Genomic DNA, 22,064 nt, shown 5'->3' with positions numbered 1-22,064 from the left:
TAGGGGAAGACCAATTTGGATCTCAATAGATTTTTCAACCCAGACCCTCAAAGCCAGGAGATCCTGGAACAGCATATACCAATCTCTGAAAGAAAATGGATGCCAACCAAGAATTTTATATTCAGAAAAATTAAGCTTCATATTTAATGACAAAATATAAACCTTCCATGGGAAACAAAAGTTAAAATAATTTACAGCAAGACAGCCTGCAGTAGAACATTCTTGGCAAAATATTCCATGAGGAGGAAATAAAAAACAACAATAAAAGGGGAGGAACTACACTAAAAGAAAGGCCAATCAAAGGAAAAACCAAGTCAAGGTAAAAACCAAAATTAAACCAAAATGACCGGGAATACAAAACCTGAATGTCAGTGGCCTAAACTCATCAATTAAAAGACATATACTGGCAGATTGCATTTAAAAAAAAAGACCCAACAATATGCTTTTTTCAAGAGACTCATCTTACAGGAAAAGATATCCACAGACTGAAGTTGAAAGGATGGGTAAAAAGAATCAATCACATGGACTGCATAAACAATCAGGGGTTTCCATCCTCATATCAGAAAAAGTAAACTTCAAATCAAAATTAGTAAAAAGGGATAAAGAAGATCATTTCACACTACTTAAGGGAATCATACATCAACAAGACATAACAATCATAAATACCTATGCCCCAAACAATGGGTCATCTATGTATATTAAATAAACCCTTCTCAACTTTGAGAATCAAATAGACCATAACACAATAATACTGGGTGTCTCAAACTCACCTTTCTCACCACTGGATAGATCTTCCAAACAAAAAAATAAACCAGAAATTATAGAACTCAATAAAACAATCAACAATTTAGACTTAACAGACATATACAGAATATTCCATCCATCAACAAGAGAATACTTTCCTCAGCAGCACATGGCTCCTTCTCCAAAATAGATCATATGTTATGCCACAACGCAAGTCTGAGCAAATACAAAAAGAACAAGATAGAGATATTCCCCTGCATTCTATCTGACCATAATGAAATGAAATTAGAAATCAATGATAAAATAAAAAATAGAAGCTACTCCAACACCTGGAGACTAAATAATATGCTACTGAATGGCATATGGATAACAGAAGACATCAGGGAGGAGATAAAAAAAATTCTTAGAGGTAAATGAGCACCCTGATATAACATATCAAAATCTCTGGAACACTATGAAGGCAAAACTAAGAGGAAAATTCATTGCATTAAGCTCATTCATTAAAAGAAGAAAAAGTCAACAAATAAACAACCTGACCTTACATCTCAAAACCCTTAAAAAAAGGAACAAGTAAACAGCAAAAGAAACAGAAGACAGGAAGTAATTAAAATTAGGGCTGAAATCAACAAAATTGAAACAAAAGAAACAATTCAAATAATTGACAAAACAAAGACTCATTATTTGAAAAAATAAATAAAATTAACAAAACCTTAGCCACCATAATGAAAAAGAGAAAGAAAACTCAAAATACTAAAATCTCTGATGAAAAAAGGAACTATCATGACAGACACTACTGAAATACAGAAGATAATTAGAAACTATTTTGAAAATTTATACTCCAATAAAATAGAAAATATTGAAGACACTGACAAATTCCTAGAGGCATATGACTGACTCACACTGAACCAGGAAGACACACACAACTTAAACAGATCAATTTCAAGCAAGGAAACAGTAGACACCATCAAGAGTCTACCAAGAAAAGTTCAGGACTAGACAGATTCTCAGCTGAGTTCTACAAGTCCTTCAAAGAATTAATACCAAATCTCCTCAAATTACTCCATGAAATAGAAAAACCATAAAGAGACACATCAAAGAAAGAAAATCTCAGACCATTATCCCTGATGAACCTAGATGCAAAAATTCTCAATAAAATTTTGGCAAATTGCACACAAAAGCATATTTATTAAATAGTGCACCATGATCAAGGGGGCTCATTCCAGGATGCAAGGTTGGCTCTACATATGTAAATCAATAAATGTAAACCATCACATCAATAGACTTAAAGATTAAGAATCATATCATTATATCAATTGATGCAAAGAAACCATTTGACAAAATACAACACCCTTTCATGTTCAAAACACTAGAAAAACTAGGGATAGTAGAAAAATATTTCAACATTGTAAAAGCTATCTATGCTAAACCCAAGGCCAACATCATTCTAAATGGAGAAAAACTGGAAGCATTCCCTCTAAAAACTGGAATGAGACAGGGATGCCCTTTTTCACCATTTCTATTACACATAGTCCTTGCAACTCTAGCCAGAGCAATTAGACAGATGAAAGAAATTGAAGGGATAAAAGTAGGAAAAGAAGAATTTAAGTTATCATTATTTGCTGATGACATGATTGTATACTTAGAGGATCAAAAATAAAACTTCTAGAATTAATAAATGAATTCAGCAAAGTAGCAGGATATAAAATCAATACCCCAAAATCAAATGCATTCCTAAACATCAGTGATGAATCCTCAGAAAGGGAAATGAAGAAAACTACCTCATTCACAATAGCCTCAAAAAACAAACAAACAAACAACAACAACAAAAAGAAAACTTGGGAATCAACAAAAGTGGTTAAAGACCTCTACAATAAAAACTACAGAACACTAAAGAAAGAAATTGAAGAAGACCTTAGAAGATGGAAAGATCTCCCATGCTCTTGGATAGGCAGAACTAATATTGTCAAAATGACCATACTACCCAAAATACTACACAGATTCAATGTGATTCCAATTAAAATTCCATCATCATTTCTAATAGAAATAGAAAAAGCAATCATGAAATTTATTTGGAAACTAAGAGAACCAGAATAACCAAAGCAATCCTTAGCAAGAAGAGTAAAGCAGGAATCATCACAATACCAGACCTTAAACTATAATACAAAGTTACAGTAACAAAAACAGCATTTATTGGCACCAAAATAGGAATGTAGACCAATGGTACAGAATAAAAGACACAGAAACAAACCCACATAAATATAGTTATCTTATAATAGACAAAGCCACTGAATACATACATTGGAGAAAAGAGCCTCTTCAATAAATGTTGCTGGGAGAATTGGAAATCCATATGCAGCAAAGGAAACTAAATCTCTATCTCTCACCATGTACAAAAATATCAACTGAAAGTGGATCAAGGACTAGGAATTATACCAGAAACCTTGTGCCTAGTGGAGTAAAACAGTAGACCCAAATTTTCATCATGTTGGATTAGAACCCAACTTCCTTAACAAGACATCTAAAGTACAAGAAATAAAATCAGGAATCAATAAATGGGATGGGTTCAAACTAAAGAGCTCTTCTTAGCAAAAAAAAAAAAATCAATGAGGTAAGGAGAGAGCCTACATTTGGGGAGCAAACTTTTGCCACATGCACATCAGATAGAGCACTAATCTCCAGGATATATAAAGAACTCAAAAAACATAATACCAAAAAACTAACAACCAAATCAATAAATGGCTAAGAAGCTCAACAGACACTTCTCAGAAGAAGAAATACAATCGATTAACAAATATATGAAAAACTGTTCAACATCTCTAGTAATTAGAGAAATGCAAATCAAAACTACTCTAAGAATTCATCTCACACTAGTCAAAATGATAGTTATCAATAATACAAGCAACAATAAGTGTTGGCAAAGATGTGGGAGAAAAGGCACACTCACACATTGCTGCTGGGACTGCAAATTGGTGCAACCAATCTAGAAAGCAGTATGGAGATTCCTAAGAAAACTTGGAATGGAACCACCATTTTACCCAGCTACCCCCCTCCTCAGTCTACACCTTAAAGACTTAAAAACTGCATACTATAGTAATACAGCCACTTCCAGGTTTATAGCAGCATAATTCACAGTTGCTAAACTGTGGAAGCAACCTAAATGCCCTTCAATAGATGAATGGAAAAAGAAACTGTGGTACCTATACACAGTGGAATATTACTCAGCATTAAAAGAGAATAAAGTCATGGCATTTTCAGGTAAACGGATGGAACTGGAGAATATCATGGTAAGCGAAGTAAGCCAATCCTAAAAAATCAGGGGCTGAATGTTTCTCTGATAAGTGGATTCTAATCCATATGGCTGGTGGGGGGTACATGGGATAAGTGAAGGAAGTTTGGATGGGGAAAGGAGAAGAAGCAGGGGCATGGCAGTAGGAAAGAAGGTGGAATGAGATGGACATCAGTACATGTATGATTGCACAAATGGTGTGCCTCTACTTCACACACAACCAGAGAAGTGAAAAGTTCTGCTCCATTTGTATACAATGAATCAGTTACACTGTCATGTATAACAGATTAGAACTAATAAATTTAAAATGTTAAATTATATTGAGAAAGAACAAATTAGATAAGGTGTGAAAAATGTCTCTTCATTTTATTTTGAAAGCAAGTTTTTAGTCACCTTAGTGAAACAAATTTTAGTGAATTTTTGTTGGCCCAATCCATATTACGATGTATTGGTTATGTTGGAACTGGCTGCACTTCATAGACATTCTCTTAAAATCAATCTGAATTGACACATAAGGACAATCTGGGTGAATAATATATTAACAGCATAGGCATACACTATAGAAAATCAGAAGAAAGATGCTCTGCTTATCTTCATGTTTGTCCTTTGTCCTGTCCTTTCACCTATTCTGCTGTCTCAAATATATATTTGACCATATTGCACAGTGAGGACAAGGGCCACTTTCTGCCTCTCTGAGTTTTCAATGAGCAGAACATCTTGTGAGCCCTTATTAATGGATATTGTTTTGAGACAAGAAGATGAAGTTTAATCTTCCTTAAGGTACTGTTATTTGGGGGTTTTATCACTCTAAGCTGAATTTAATTCTTACTAATAAACCTGTCTTCTGAAAATAATTAACATCAAGTAATAATTAACTTCCACAAGTAAGTTTTGTGTCTTTGGTGACAAAAGAGTTGAATGTGTTTTCCTCAGATGGCTTCTACTTATTATTTGAAGCATAGTAGAGGGCCTTTGAGATTGGTGGTTTGAGGAAACTGGAAAAAGCTTGAAATACTAACTGTGGAGAATCTGGAGTGAACCAATTAAGAAAATAATAGACATTATTAATATTATTATGGAAATAATAGAGTTATGATCACCATTTAGGGTCCATTTGAGGCTGATAAGAAGGAATGTTTAATGATTTCAGTTTAATAGTAATGGTTTTTAATTTCTTGTTATTTAACTTTTTATTAAAGATCCATGTCAGTAAATTTTCACCCAGAGAACAGCAAGATAACCAGTTCCCATATCAGGAAAGAGAACATGACCAACCCCCTTTAAACCTCACCAGACACAAACAGAGTATACTTCCATGGTTTTTTTTGAGATTTTGATGCATAGTAACATTCAGTAGGTATTCTGTATCTCACTTCTGTGCTCAATATATTCATGTGATTTATGAATTTTCTTGTCTTTAGCTACATTTTGAATGTTCTTCAATGCTTTCCATTTCATTATATGAACTTACCACAGTAGTTTATTTCCCTATTCTGTGAACATAAAGTTTAATTCCAATTTTGAGATATTAAAAGTAATTATTATGAATTTTAAGGTAATTATTGTAATATTCTTGTACAAGTTTTAGTGTACATATGCAAAAATTCCTATTGCATGTATTTTTGAATACTTCTAAGAATGGATTTAGAGTTTATGGTATAAGCACATCTTAAATAGTTATGTCAAATTTTGTTCCAAAGTGCTCATACTAATTTGGTAGTATTCAAACCAAATTGCATGAACTTTCTTATATGATTCCTATTCTGGCCAACAATGAAATTACCAATCTTTTCAATTTAGCTATTCTAATGAGAATGTACTGATATCTCACTGTGTTTTTCATTTGTATACAAGTTACTAATAAAGAGATTAAACACCTCTTCATGTATTTATTAACCTTTGAGTTATTCTCTTTTGTAAAGAATCTGCAAAGTATTTGGCCTATTTTAAAAAGCAAAAAATGCCTTTTCTTATTGATCTATGAAAATTCTTTGTATATTCTACATACAATTTCTTCATTGGTTATACATATGACACTTTTTTCCCTTTCTCTTTCATTCTTACTCAATTTAGTTGTGTTCTTTAGTGAACAAAACTATCTAATTTTAATGAAGTCTAATTTATTAATCTTTTCCTTTATAGGTAGTGTTTTTATACCCAGTAAAATTAAGTAATCTTACCCATACTAAAATCAAGAATATTTCTTCTACATTTCTCTGCAGAAACTTTTTTTGTATTATAATTTAGATAACAGTCAACTTGTACCTTTTTTCTGTGTAGCACCTACTAAGGATGATATTTTCTTTTTTTTCCATGCGCACATATTGCTATACAACTATCATTTATAGAAAAGATCTCCCGGTCGGAGGCTCAGGTCTGTAATCCTAGTCGCTCAGGAGACTGAGGCAGGATGATTGCAAGTTCAAAGCCAGCCTCAGCAAAATTGAGGCACTAAGCAACACAATGAGATCCTATATCTAAATAAAAATTACAAAATAGGGGATGGGAATGTGGCTCAGTGGTTGTGTGCCCATGAGTTCAATCTCCAGTACCCTATGCTACAAAAAAAAATTAGATTTTTCTTTGAGCATTTACTTCAAATCTCAACTTAATAATAGATAAACTTCCTGTATACACAGAGATTTCCAGATTGCTTATTTTAATATAATTTTTCAGTTTGTCAAAACTTAGGCTAATATGACAGTATCTTAAACACTCTTTATACTAATCCATGATATCTATTAGACCAAGTCTTCAGAGCTGCTATAGATTAAATTTTTACTCCCCCATCTTCCCAAATTCATATGCTGAAATGTAATTCCCAATGTAATGCATTTGAATGTTGGGTCTTAGAGACCTCATGAATGGAACTAGTGTTTTTTTAAAATGGCCCCAGGAGTTTTCTTGCCCTTTCCTTCATATGAGAACACAGAGAGAATAAGGCCATCTGTAAACCAGGAAGTAAACCCTCACCAGATGCTAAATCTGTCAGAGCCATATCTTGGACTTCCAACCTCCAGAACCATTGAAATGCATTTCTGTGGTTAAGTTACCCAGCCTCTGGCACTGTGTTCTAAGAACTTAGACAAGGGATTCTACCTTTCAGCCTTACAGATCCCCTTCTTCCTCCCGGCAGAAGTTTTCTCTTCTATCCTTAAATAAAACCTTTTGCTTTCCATTCTACCAAAAAAAAAAAAAAAAAAAAGAACTTAGACAATATCTTCTTTATATTCTTAATCTTTGCTAGTCTTTATCTTTAAAATATCCCAAAACAAATTTAGAATCACAAATAACCTCTTGTTTTGATTAAATTACATCAAATATATATAGACAAATATGTGTGTGTGTGTGTGTGTGTGTGTGTGTGTACTTGGCTTCTAGCCCAAAAATATGGAAATATACTCATTGTTTTTTTTTCTTCTTTTTTTCTTATGGAGACATAATGTTTATACATCTTTATGGGGTCCATTATATTAATTTGATATACATACACAATGTGTAATGTATAAAAATCAAATAAGGATAATAAGCTTTCCCATCACTTCAAATATCATCATTATGTGTTAGTAATCTCCTATTCTTCTAGTCATTTTGAAATATATCATAGGTTTAACAAATAGTCATCCTGATGTGTCATCAAAAAACCAGAGCCGATTCCTCTTGTGTTCTAGTGCCTTTCATCCCATCCTCTTCTCTCCCCCTGCACTTCTCAGTCTTCAGTGACCACTATTCCATTCCATTCTTCCACAAAATTGACTTATTATTTTCCAAATATTAGTGAGAGTGTGTGGCTTTTCTCTGTGTCTGGCTTATATCCCTTAAGTTCCACACATGTTGCTGCAGATGACAAGATTTCATTATTTTTATGACTAAATAATATGGCTAAATAATATACATATAGGAATAAACATTTTCTTTACCCATTCATCTCCTGATGGACATCTAGGTTGAGTCCATATTTTAGCTTCGACGAATAGTATTACAATACATATGGTAATGCAAGTATCTTTTTGGTTAATGATTTCATTTCCTTTGGAGATAAATACACAAACACACTCAGTAGTGAAATTGTTCATTCACATGGTAGTTCTGTTTTTAGTGTTTTGAAGATTTTTTTCCAAAATATTTCCTGTTATGGCTCTGCTAACTTGCATTCCTATCAAATTGTGTAAGAGTTCTTCTTGCTCTTCATCCTTGCCAGCACTTACTGTTTTTATCTTTTTGATGGTAGTCATTCTAACTGAGGCAAGATGATCTCTCATTTGCCCTCTTCATTTGTAGGAAGTTCCTTCATTTTATTTAGATATTCTCTTGTTTCTCCCTGTATGTTTATAGTTTTTCTCTGCAGAGGACCTCTATAATATTCATTAGATTTATTCCAGGGTTCTTGCTAATTTTATTCTATTATAAGTTATGTCTTTAAAAACTATTTTAAAAGTGAGTTAAAATATGAAAATATAATTGATTTGTTACATTGTCTTCAGGTCCTATAGTTTTTCAAAATTGACTTTTAAATTGACAATTCATCTTTAGATGTTATATTTTATACATTTATAATCACATCAAGGGCAAATATTGACAGTTTATTTCTTTTATGCTTTTATTTTTATGTGGTGCTGAAGATCGAACCCAGGGCCTCATGCATGCTAGGTGAACACTCTACAACTGAGCCACAACCCCAACACTGACAGTTTATTTCTTTTGATCCTTTTGTACTTTCTTTTTCTGGATTTAATATATTAGCTTGTACTTCCAGTACAATGTTGAGTGGTAGTAGGAATTATAGGTATCTTTGTCTAACTCTCAATCTCAGAGATGTATGTTATGATTTAGAAATTAGGTGTCCCCAGAAGCTCATGTATAAGAAAACACAAGAACATTCATGGGTAAAATGGTTGGGTTTTCAGAGTCTTTTTAATTCATTAATCCTCTATCAGGGATTAACAGGGTCATAACCCTCAGCAGACAGGGTCAGTCATTGGGGGCCTAATTTGGGGGTATATGTTTTGTCCCTGAAGAGTGGAACTACGTCTCTCTTTGCTGCATTGTCCTGAGCCGTTTTCCGCTGTCATGCCCTTCCTGCCATGATCTATTTCACCTTCAGCCCAGAGCAATGGAGTTGGCCATCATCTACAGATGAAGACCTCTGAATCCATGAACTGCAAACAAACTTTCCCTCCTCTTTCCCTCCCTTGTCAGGTCTTTTGGTCATGGTGATAAAAAAGTTGACTAAAACAACATATATTAACATTTTGCTATTAAATATGATCTTTGACACTGGTATTTAATAGATATCCTTCAAGATAGTAAAACTATAGTCTTATATTCATGTACACTCAGGGATAATTTTATAATCATTATATATAAATATTTTGTTGCACTTTTATAAATTTCTCAAGCAGGTCACTAAATGAGATTTAGGATTTAATATACACTAACATTAGAAATTAAAAAAGGCTCTCAGATTTTTCTTGGTTCAGCAACTGAAATTTTGATGTAAAGACAATTTACATTCAATAAAATCAAAATGATGAAATTCCTAGTATATTATGGAGGACAATGCCAAGTCTAGAAAGACAGGAATGTTGTGTATGTTTGTGATTTGAAACACATTAACTCTGCCTCTCCTGGAAGGGCTCAGAGAACCCCACTAAGACATTATGAAGTGTCTTAGTGAAGTGCTACCACTTCTGTGAAACCAGCTCCATGGCATCATCTCTTCTGTGGTTCATTTTCTAATGGGCTCCTTTAATGATGAAGTGATTACTTGGTGACAATCTTTATCACTTAACCACAAAATGACAATAATAAGTCAAAGAAATGCCATAGCAAACAGAAGTTTTAAAAAAGCTGGGATTTCTGGTTGAAGCACATTTATTACAATGACCTTAGAAATTAAAGAAAAAACTATTCTTCTAAAGTACCAACCAATCTATACCAGTGAGAAAAACAAACAAATAAAAAAATAAAATGAAAATTTTGTCTTACATGAGCAGATTTAGGTCATTATGTGCATACAAACAAAAATCTTCCTACCATGTTCTCAGATGCAAGACAGGCCACAAATGGAACTCCATAATACTGGAATAATATACCAAAGTCTTTTACCCAGTATAGAACTCTGTTCTAGAACATGGCTAAATCAAATGCAGAACTCCACACTTTTGCCTTGGTCCTCTTCTCATATACATCTCATTAATATTCTCTCAAAACCCTATTGTATTTTTCATTTGGTCTTCTTCTTTGGAACTAATATTGGTTTGTCTATCAAATATCTTTTTAAAAATTCTTCCAATGCCAACAATATTTCAGTTCACCACAGAACTTCTTAAGGAGATACCCTTGAAGAAGTCCTGTGGCACACCAATGTCTGGGAACCTGATATGCCACCATAGTTGGAGGCTTATAAAGATCAACTCATAGAAGAATTGGATCTGGTGAATCAATCCTGTGGTTACTTTTTCCTTATTTATGAATTAATTGTGAAATACATATGCTAAAAAAATCTTATAGAATCCTCATATTGGCTCTTTAAAATAAGGAGTGAGGCCAAGACAGGAAGAAGGAATAGCACACTGAATCTGAATTTGGGAAGCAAGCAAGAGAAGAAAGGAATAAAATTCTACATGTGGAAAAGTCAGAAAAAGAACCTTTATGAAACTTATAAAATAGTTGACTAACTAATATCCTGGAAGTGATGGAGTAAAAGACTGAAAGAATAAAAATGTTTGGTAAGAATGGGTATCTACCTTCATTATTCCCAAAATGTAACCATTTTAAGAAATGACAAAGTTCATGATGAACAATGGAAATGTGTCATCAAAGTCTGTTTATTTTGTATAAAAACTGGAGATCTGTAATGGCAGAATTTTGAAAGAATCATTCATCTGAAGGTTGAAGGAAGCAAAGAATAAGGGCAGGTCATAGATTAAAGGTTAAGAAATAATGAAGGGAGTTTCCTGAAAATGTAATGGTATTTGGAAAGTAGTTTTCCATTAAGGACTTAATGTGTGTGTGTGTGTGTGTGTGTGTGTGTGTGTGTGAGAGAGAGAGAGAGAGAGAGAGAGAGAGAGAGAGAGAGAGGAAGAGAGAGAGAGAGAGATTGATTTAGTGAAAAGGATGAAGCTGTAGCAAATTTGGTTAATATGTCTGGAACAGTATGAGAATGGGGCTCCATGCAGTTCAGAGGTTGGTGCACGTCTTGCAAGGCAAGCAAGTGTATCCAGAGCATGTGATGCATAAAATTCATCTGGCTGAAAAATGCTATAAAATAATGAGTACTAGTTACAATTTTCCCCTTGTCCTGCATTTACTTCCCTTTCCCATCACATCTGTGATTTCATTGCTGTAGCACACCATGCTCATGCGCATACACGCACACCCACTCACACACACACATACCCTCTACTCTCAGTATGGAGTAGAGGTGAACGCAATTTTCACAATTAGTAATCAAGTTCTCCAAATATAGAACAAATCCCTGGGACTTCTGAAGACCTCATTTTACCTTTTCCTGTTCTCCTTAAACTGTAACACAGCTTCCCAAAGTTTTGTTTCCTATATTCATATTTCCTTAAATCCAAAGCATTTTTGTTCCTTCTTAGCAATTACCAAGACTAATTGATGATTAAGCCCAGTCATCAGGGGCTACTCCTACAGGGCCCATGGGTATTTCCAAAGAGAATGTGAGCTGACTCCTATTCTCTGAATTTAGAACACTGACTTGAGATCAAATTTTTCTTTCATACTACCTCAAATAACCTCCCAACTAAATCCAAACCACTTAAAGAAGTCTTAAACGACCTTCCCTCTTGTTCCCTTCAAGTTAACTAATCAGGACTCTTAACTTGATACTGGATCTAAGGGATTTTTATTCTTTTTATCTAGGGTGGTCTTACTATTCATCATCCAAAGAGGACAATGCTAGAAAGCAAAAGTATGTGCAATTAGTAATTATGGGGGAAACTGACGTGAACCAGGACCATCCAGTAAGGTGACCATACTATTAAGCAGCCTGAGATTTCAATGATATTCCTTTAAATCTTGAGGAGTTCAAGCATTCCAGCTAGTTCTGGGCAGACTAGAATCAGCTCCTATAATGTTCAGAGCATATTACCATGCAGAATCACTTAGTGATTTAACAACATGTCTGACTAAGTTGACTTAGTTTACCTTGGTATGAATGAAATTTCCATGCATACTGGAGTCACAAAAAAATCGTTTTCCCAATATAATTCTGTTCTATAACATGGCTAAATCAAATATAGAATTTCAGAGGATTTCCTGGGCTTCCTTCACATGCACATCTCATAAATGTAGTATGAGTACATTAGTTTTTGATTGTTTGTTTAGTCTTTTTACTGGAACTAACTCCATTTTTTCTCTCAAGTATCAGTTCTTAGTACCAATAGACTATAATGTAGTACCAATAGACTATAATATAGCATGATTTGCCTCTGGAGATGCTCAGAATTCTCATACATTCTTCTGAAATGATCACTATAAGTTTTAATGAGACTTCCCTGAATATTACATCTTTGTAAAACTTCAAATTCATGAGTCACAGACAGGGATAAATGACAATAAAACATGTTAGCTTTTATTAAGCACTTGCTGAGTGCCTGACATTTGTGATAAAGCAAGTGCATTATTTCATTGTATCCACAGGACAGGAAACAGGAACTGTTATTTTCAGGAAAGTCTGGTGCTAGGGAGTTTAAGTCACTTGCATAAAGACAGAGATAATAAACACTGAGAGGATATTTGAACCCAGGTCTGCAGTATTCAAAATCCACGTTTAATTGGGAAACATGCATACTTAAAAATGTAAACCTAGCTAAATATTTATAAGTTGCTTTGTTTCTTTAAATATATTTTCAAAAGCATTATTAAAAGTTAATATTTACTTTCATTCAAATTATAAATATAGGCATAGAACCATGGACAAGCTTGGAAATTACAGACTGTACCAAAAATTGCTGCTTTTCTTGTATTTTTGCTTTCTTTCCCCCAAATAATTATCTGTTGCACAAAAATAGATGTAGACAGTAGTTATTCATGTCTAATCAAACCCACGGGATTTTTAATGAAAAAAGCATATAGTGAAGCTAATAAATAACACAAATCTTGAGATTTAACTGCAGCATAACTTTGAAACAAGAAGAAACATTCCTGAATTAGTAGATTCAACTACAACAGTGAAGTGCTACCACTTCTGTGAAGCCAGCTCTATGACATCATCTCTGTTGTGCTTCATTTTAACGGGTTATTTTTTTTGACGGAGTGATTACTTGGTGACAGTACTTTATCACTTAACCACAAAATAAGTCAAAGAAATTATCTGGTTGAAGCACATTTATTATAATGACATTAGAAATTAAATAGAAGACTGTTCTTCCAAAGTACCAACCAATCTATACCAGTGAGGTAAACAAACACAAAAACAAATAAAAAATAAAATGAAAATTTTGGTTTTGATGAGCAGATTTAGGTCATTATGCATACACAAACAAAAATCTTCCTACCATATTCTCAGATCCAAGTTAAGTCACAAAGAGAATTCCATACATGCTGGAGTAATATCAAAGCCCTTTATCCAATATAGAACTCTGTGCTAGAACATGGCTAAATCAAATGCAGAACAAAATTAAAAGCTTGACTTACTTGGTAGTATTTTACTGCAGACTTTTTTTTTTAACAGAGATATGAACTTTTTGCTAATGAAGAAAATTAACAGACACAACCTATATTTGATCATAAGCCCATTTTAATTTCTAATAAGAGAAGAAAATGAATATCAGGGTCCATGAGTTTTGTAGAGGGCATCTAAGCAGATTGTGATATTAACTTTTACAGAAAATGTGAGGCTTCTCTTTGCTTTTTCCAGAGGTCGCCTCTAGGCCAGACATTACAGTTTTAAAATGACATAACACGACCTCATGAATAATTTGAGTTCTAACTTTGTGAACTTCAATTACAAAGTTACACAGAGTTCCACAGCATAAAAGCCAGATCTAAGTAATTTACATTTCAGTCATGTATAAAAGAAAAAGACAAAAGGATAAATGCCATCTGGAAGATTAAAATGAACAGTAGCCATTTAATGGGCAGTCTGAGTCCATATAGGCTACTTGCCTATTTAAAATGTTTGATCACTTCCAGAGACCACCAGTTATTCCCTCTACATAAATCGTTTACTTTATAAAACACAAGAAATAAGATAACACGAGATTGTACTAAGGAGATCTGCGAACTACTTCAGAGTCTAGACTTTTAAATGACTTGTTTACCAGAAAGAATTAGTTGATTTTGATTTATATGGTCATTTCTTAGTATAATCTGTAGAACCATAAGCATTAACAATTTTCCTATGCTTGTCTTAGCTTGTATTTTATATCTCAGGATCCTGAAGAAATACAGTATTAGTTTGTTCCAGAATAGTGTAACATGAAGGGCTAGTGTTCATTTTTTTCTTAAAATCCACTGCAGTTCAGAAATGCACTCATTTTGTAAACACATGTGCAATTAGTAATTATGGGGGAAACTGACATGAACATGTATGAAAGAAGATATTATTTATGTTGTTTCATCCATTTTTTCCATGTGTCCTTGATTTTTATCATATCTTTGAAATTGCAGAATGTAGAGGAGACATAAATTTGACTACTTTAGCTTGTATGGTCAGCAGAATACATATTTTAAAAGCTCATTTTGGATTAACATGAGTTAGTGACTTTCTCTTAGACTCTTATTTTCTTCAGTTGAAATAAAATTTGTTGATTTTTTTATATCTCTTCAACATTTAGACTTTGTAATATTTCCTTTTATTTTCCCAAGTGAGAAATAAATTAATCCAAGCATGAGATTGTATGTGAAAATTTTTCTCAATACCTTGAAATATTCTCTCTTATGCAGTTTTGATTATCTCCAAAGAAAGTGTTCAAGAGCACAGTAGGATGTACCTCCAGGGGCATGGTGGAAACACATACACAGTTCATCTGAGCCAGTAAGATACCTGCAAGAGAGGTAAAGAAACAAAATTTACCTTTCAGGATCCACACAGATTGTTTTTCAATTCTGTAAGTGAATATTTTAAATACTTTAAAGGTTGTTTGCAAAAGAAAATACCTAGTTTTACATCTGCCAATTATTCCAATTTTTTAAGCTGTTAATGGACCTTTATTTATTTATATGCAGTGCTGAGAATCGAACCCAGGGCCTCACACATGCTAGGCAAGCACTCTACCACTAGCCACAATTCCAGCCCCTATTCCAATTTTTTTTAATGTTTTCATTTGGTATATATAAGAAAGGTGACATGGAAAGTCAACCTACTGAGAGCAAATGGGAGTGAAATATGATTTCTCTCAAGTTCAAAATGAAAAAATGTCCCCCAAATCCCTTTTAGGAGAAAGAGATCATATTGTCAATAGGCACAGAACTTAAAGACCTTCCTCTCCAGCTGAGATCTAGATGGACTAAGAGCTCTGAAAGCTTATAAGATGTGAAGGCTACAGACATCGAAAAGGAACAGTGTTTGAAAGAGAAAGTTAAGCAAATTTGAGTATGTGAAAAATAAATAAATGGAATTGAAACAACATACAATGTAAAACAATAGGACACAAACAGATTGAATTATGTCTGAGGAAGGAACATATCATATGACCATGACCATCATAAAATTTAGAACCAAAAATACCTGTGGGGATATGGACTTTTTACATTTTTTAAATGTTAAATAATGGACGAAAACTAATTCAGAGAGCAAGAAAACCATCAAAAGTTGAGATGAAAGATTTTTAATGTTGAAAAAAAGCTTTAAATCTTGTTATTTTTAATTTTGGAACACTAGTTCATAAATGTGTTTTTTTTAAAAAAAGGGAGATTTGCAGGCATTTAAATAATATCAGTCATCAGCAATAACTTGGGAAGAAAAGATGAGTAGAAAATGTTTCTCCCATATATGGATACAGACAAGAAATCTTATCTGATAATTTGCTTCTGAACTTATAGGAAAATATAATGTTTTGTGAGGACACTTTAAAATTATGGAACTTTGTCTTTGACAGTATCATTTAATACACTGTGTATATTTACTTTTTATTAATATTTTTGTCATTTCAAGCTGCCAATATAGAGATATATTGTCTTTAATAAGGCAATTAATTGTTCTGTAGAAATTAATACAGATGTGTTTAGTGGCACTATTTAAAGTCTTTAAGAATATGTTATAGATACTTAAGAAAATAGTTTGATCTACAATGGCAAAACTGAAAATACAATACATATCAGGCAATTTTCATAAGAAGAATAACAAAATTTTTCCAATCCCTCCTTTCATTCATCTTTCCTTCCTTCCTCCCTAACTCCCTTTCACACTCCTTCCTTTTCTTCCTTTCTTCCTTTTTTCATAGCTTGAATGCTTTAACTTTCTATTTAAAATACTTTAATGATTTATCTTCCCTATAATAGCATTCCTCACACTTTCTTTTTTACATTTTAATCTTATTTTTATTATGCTTTTACAATTATAGTGATCAAATTCCCCATAAAGCAGTTGAAGTACTTTGCTAAATTAATTTAGAACTTCTCTTGCTTAAAATGGATGCCCTTTTCTTCATATTGAAAACCATTCAAATAGCAGATAACCTTGAAGTCAGGTCATTTTCATGACATACTAAACTAGTGTTTATAATAAATGTTGAAAAAAAGCTTTAAATCTTGTTAACACTTTGTGCATATTCTGTTAAGCATATTCAAAGCTGAAGATGACCAATCTCTAAATAGCTAATACCTGCAATGTTTTGTTGTTTGCTTTCCAAATAATATAATATTTAGAATGCGATGGGTATGTTAATTTAAACTGTGTTTCTATACACTGAACACATTCTCAGAAGGAGTGTTTGAACATAAAGAGTCTTATTTTCTGAGAATGAGAAACTTCAAAATCTGTTTTGCTGAATAAAATATGAGGATGTAGAATCTGGTTGGCGTAAACGTCAACAGATACAAAATATCTCCATGACTGTCTCCAAGTCTCCTGTTCTGCCTCTACCTATGGTAGAAAATAAATATAGTTTCAGAAAATAAATTACAATGTTTCGAAGTTATCATGTCTTAGTTTTCTGAAATTTAAGTTTCTGCTGCTTTCAGCAGTAGAAATGTTTTTAAAATCCAAAAGCTATGTTAAGGTTAATTTTTGTTTCTGGCCAATAAACGCATTAGCCAACTGCAAATTCTTTATCTGTTAATGAATCCACATATACTGCATTGGTTTCTGCATAGCATTGCTAATATTAACTTATATTTCCAACTTATACTACAGATTGGAGATATTGTTACACAGAAAAAATAATTGGAATTTAAAAAAATTACACTCTCCTTTGATAGCACATGATTTCAATTTTGTTAAAGATTCAAACTTAATAATGGTTAGAATTCACAAGGACAAATAGAATCACAATCTAATAGGATATATACTGTTGTTTAGATTTTTCATTTGAAAAATAGAACATACTTCTCAAACTTTGCCAGAGCAGAAAACTATATTTGCTAAAAATTCTAAAACTGTTTTTCTGCCTCAAATTATATATCTCATATTCATGTAATTCTGGGGTACCTTACAAAATTATTGTTATACAAAAGAGAAGAAAGTGAACAAAATAGAAATAAATCGTGTCGTGAAAACCTTAATGATACTGAAAACCCTTCCCCCCCTCCAAGATACTGTGAGAGGGAGGGAAGGCAGAGGGTATATGAATTAAAAAATAATAAACATAATGTGGTGGGCTTTTTCTTCTTGAAAATTCTCTCAATACGTGACTTTTTTTACTTTTCTTCTCTTTGATTTACTAGCTGGAGTGATATGGTGCCTGCATGAAAGGCTTCTCTTCCAACTGGAGGCTGTGCAGCAATAAATTCTTGTGAAATAATAGCATGTGATCATTCTAGTTAGAGCAGTTAATAACTGGTTAAGCGACATTTCCCTCAAATGGCTGTTTTCATCGCCTCGAAGCAGTCTCTTCCACCCCATCCCATTCCTCCCTCTTCTTCAACAATGCTTCAACTTCCTCCTCAGATCCCTCACTCCTAGCCCCAAGCAAACACTGCAACCCTCCAACTGTATTGTCTTCTTCAGCAGTAAGCCATCAGATCCAGACAAAAAGATTCAACTGATGGGGAGAAAAAGCAAATTGGGAAAAAATAAATGTCCCTGCTCTCTAGAAGGGAAACACAGATGGAGCCGCCCAGCCCTCAGCCTTCTGCGGGCTGCCCGGCCCAAGCTACCCGCAGGTGCGGAGCTTTCCAGCACGCAGAGAGTTAAAGGCATCATCGCAGCCATTAGAGGGAAAAGTTGCGGCGCCGCGAGCCCAGCGAAGTCCTCCAGCCCGCCCCCCTTGCCCACTCCCCGCTTCCCGAGCTGGCTCGGTGTTTAGGGAGGGCAGTGATCACGCAAGCTGGAGCAGCGGGCTGACGTTGGACGAGCTGCCAGGTAGCTGAAAGCAGCCAGCCAGCAGCGGAGACACTTCCCAGCGTTTGAAGCCTGGGTCTGCACTAGAAGCCTCAGGAATCCTAGCCAGCTGGTTTTAACCTTCGCGAATTGCATTCCCCTCTCCCCTAAAGCCAGTCTTCACCCGCGGAGCGAGCAGCAGGATAGGATGTTTGCAGTGTCGCGCCCAGGGCTCTGAAACAGAGCCTTCTGATACACTTGCATTCTCTTCTTTTAGGGCTTTTTTTGCTGTTGGCTACACTGATGTGACCCCCCCACTTTGGAATGATGGGGATCTTTTTGGCATATGTTGGAATTGTTTTCTTTTCCGTTTTATATGTACAACAAGGGCTTTCTTCTCAAGGTAAGTCTGTGCTCAATGGCAAATATACATCTGGTGTGTGTGTGTGTGTGTGTGTTGTTTTCCTTATATTCAAAGCATGTACAGGAAGATATAGTGAGATTCTTAGCAAGTAACAGTGGGTTTACATTGTATGGATAGTATTCTGTTTGATATTTTTCTTTAAAGTTCATTAAATCATAGGCATGAGAGGTTTCAGAGATTATATACTTGGTGCCTAGCAATGAAGTGAGTTCCTCAGTGAACACAAACACAGGGCTGTGTGTGTGTGTGTGTGTGTGTGTGTGTGTGTGTGTACTTTCTGTGTGCATGCACAGGATAACCACTCATGCATACATAATCACCACAAACAGAACTGGATATTGGGGGACTTTCCATCATCAGTCCTGCTTTCCCTTGCAGGCAGAAAGGGTTTAGAGTTTGCCTTTTCTGAGTCTGTGTGACTTCGTTTGCATGTGTGTTTATCAAAGGACAGACTCCTCTGAGGACCCATTAAAAAAAGGCACGACTTGCATTACAAGCTGCAGCAGCCTGCTGAATCCAGTTGTTCAGGACTTTGCAGGCTGCAGTGGTCGTTTCAGCACCATGAACAGATCACATCTCTGCTGCCAGAAGACTGCATCACTTCTGCAAGCAGAAATGCCATGTACTCCTCCTTCCAGTTTGAAAAGAAAAGTCCTTTTCAGATCAGACTGCCTTCTCAATAGCTCCCATTTCCTTTAAGTATAAACACAGTTCCATTTCACTAGAGATCAATCTGGGATTTCATAAAATTTTGAAATGAGTATCTATCTTTTAAAAGTGGGGGTAAAGTGCATACACCCTAAATCATCCCTGTAGTTCCCTCAGCCCTTCTTTCCATAAGTGTGCATTGTAGCTATACAATTCCATCAGCCACAAATCTAAGACTACTTTTAGGAAGCAATCAGCTCTTTGCAAAGTGTCCTTTACACAGATAAGAACAACCATGTTAACAAGAGCATCCCATGTTCAAAAACATGCCCTTATGGAGAAAGAGGACATTTTATTTTTTGTGAGTTTCACCATGTATATATGAATCTGACAAACTGGCAGTGTTACAGTTGGTAATGAATAGGCTTTTAAAAAAAATCTCTTTAGTGATTTCAAAATATTTTTCAATCTCAACTAAGCCTGGATGTATGATTGTTAGATTCCAAGGGACATGGCAATAGCTATTCAATAACTTAATAGGAACAAATGTGAAGATTAATTTCTAGAGAATGAAATAAAAACATTAAAAAGTGTGCAACTTGTTTCACTACTGTAGGCTTCAGATCACAATTGCTAATAACTGTTTTTGTCATATCAGCAATGTGCATTTTGACAGAGTCATGATCAGCCTTGCAAAATGAAATATTCCGTTAGTCATACACTGTTTAGAAACTTAGAGGGAAGAGGCTTTCCTCATAATAACAACTTGACATATGGTCTAAATTGTACCTCACTGAATCTCAGTAAGTTTTGTGGCATACTGCAATCTGACAAAAGGGTATTTGGATCTAACTCTGGGCATCTTGGCTAAAAGAGTTACTGGCAAGCTTGTTAACCATTCCATTATCTGGACCTGATCAACAACAAAGTGATTTAGTCATGATACCAAAAATAAGACTGGCAAGAGGCAAAGAAAGGCGGAGGGTGAGGGATGTAGGCAGGCAAAGTCAGGGATGTCATAGACGGGTTGTTGCTGTTTTTTAAGTCCGAGAAAAACGTGAGCTCTCAAGGAAAGAAACGTTGGAGAGAGTGGTGTATATGTGCCAAAAGGATGTGCTCCTGTTTTACAGCAAAATTTACCGAGTTTCCTCGGAATGTGACAGCCACAGAGGGACAGAATGTGGAGATGTCCTGCGCTTTTCAGAGCGGCTCCGCCTCGGTGTACCTGGAGATCCAGTGGTGGTTCCTGCGGGGGCCCGAGGACCTGGAGCCTGGGTCCGAGGTGGCTGGAGCGCAGGTAGTGCAGTCACGTAGTCCGCAAAGCTCCCGTGTCTGTCCCACTCTTTTAGTTCTCTGGGTTTCCAATGTGGGGGGGGGGGAGCAGGGCCCAAGATGCTGCCTAGGTGTCCCTGGGGACCTTCCCATCTTTTGGGGAGGGGGCGTGAAAGACGCCCAGCCATATAGGAAACAAGCCTGAATTTGTCCTGGGCGACAAAAGTTAAAACCACGAAGGAAGTCATATTACGGGGAGCCTTTCCTGATTGAAATTGGAGAGTAACCTCCTACTCTTAATATTGCTTTTATTAAGATGCCCATTGTGACACTACAGCGCTGTACATCCCAGGACATCCGCTACTCTTTCCTAGACAGTATGTGTGCATGAAGAACTCCTGTCCGAGGTCGTGCCGGCATGACCACCCTCTTCCCTTCTAGTCCCATTTCTCTCACCTTTGCCTTTAACCGAGATAGTTGAGGGTGGGGCAGGGAATGGGGAAGAAAAGAAGGAGAGAGGAAGAGGCTGATGAGCGGAGGAAGGAGGGAGAGGAGAAAGGGAGGAGGGAATGATGGAGGAGGGAATGATGGATAGAAGAGGAAGGGGAGGAGGAAGAAGAGGAGGGAGGAAGAAAAGGAGGAAGTGTGAGGAAAGGAGGGGAAAGGGAATTTTAGTGAGGAGAAAGGGAGACAGAAGAGGGTCAGAGCGAAGAAGAAAGGCAGTTGAGCAAAAGAGGACTCGGACGTTCAGGAGAGGGAAAAAGAAAGTCTGTAAAAAAAAAAAAAAAAATCCCAGGAATGGATGGGACAGCAGCGCAGAAAAAGATGGAGAAATTTGTGCCCGAAAACTTCCACCCACATTCACATCTCCGCCCATCTTTGCATCTTTGAGTCTGTCCTTAACCTTCCCGGAACCGAAGCCCCAGACGGATCCGACCGCAAGGAAGACCTGGCCCGGCCGCGGGCACTGGGCCCGCCTCCCGGAGCTCAGCCTCCGCGAAACTGGTGGCTCCGGGACCACGCTGGGCAGCGACAAGCGCGCTAGGGAGGTAGCCGGGTCTAACCGCGCGGCTTTGGCCGCAGGCCAGCGAACCTCCGGGAGGCGGGATGGTCTAGGGCGGACCAGGGGACCAGATGCAGATGGGGCCACGTCCCTTCTCTTCCCAGTCCTAACTAAAATGTTGCAACACACCTACAAAGGCTGGGACTAGCCTGGAAGGCTCCGCACCACTGTGCTGCGG

General features: G+C 35.8%; 1 protein-coding gene across 9 annotated transcripts in view; it reads left to right on the top strand.

Annotated features, from left to right (window-relative positions):
- Window positions 1–18,050: 18,050 nt before the first annotated feature.
- The window catches only part of Vstm2a (V-set and transmembrane domain containing 2A), a 78,074-nt gene continuing 74,060 nt past the window's right edge, over window positions 18,051–22,064 (top strand). The window contains exons 1-3 of one of the 9 annotated variants that reach the window (XM_078039723.1): window positions 18,051–18,521; window positions 18,757–18,882; window positions 20,682–20,848. In XM_078039723.1, coding sequence (XP_077895849.1) covers window positions 18,804–18,882; window positions 20,682–20,848 — 246 coding nt within the window. In that variant the 5' untranslated portion in view covers window positions 18,051–18,521; window positions 18,757–18,803. Of the gene's footprint in view, window positions 18,883–20,681; window positions 20,849–22,064 lie in introns of all 9 variants that reach the window. The other 8 variants (XM_078039722.1, XM_078039724.1, XM_078039725.1 and 5 more) reach the window with 8 other exon arrangements.

The sequence above is a fragment of the Ictidomys tridecemlineatus genome, chromosome 2 (genome assembly GCF_052094955.1).
Source record: "Ictidomys tridecemlineatus isolate mIctTri1 chromosome 2, mIctTri1.hap1, whole genome shotgun sequence".
In the NCBI taxonomy this organism is placed as follows: Eukaryota; Metazoa; Chordata; class Mammalia; order Rodentia; family Sciuridae; genus Ictidomys; species Ictidomys tridecemlineatus.
This window is presented reverse-complemented; position numbering and strand designations above follow the sequence as displayed.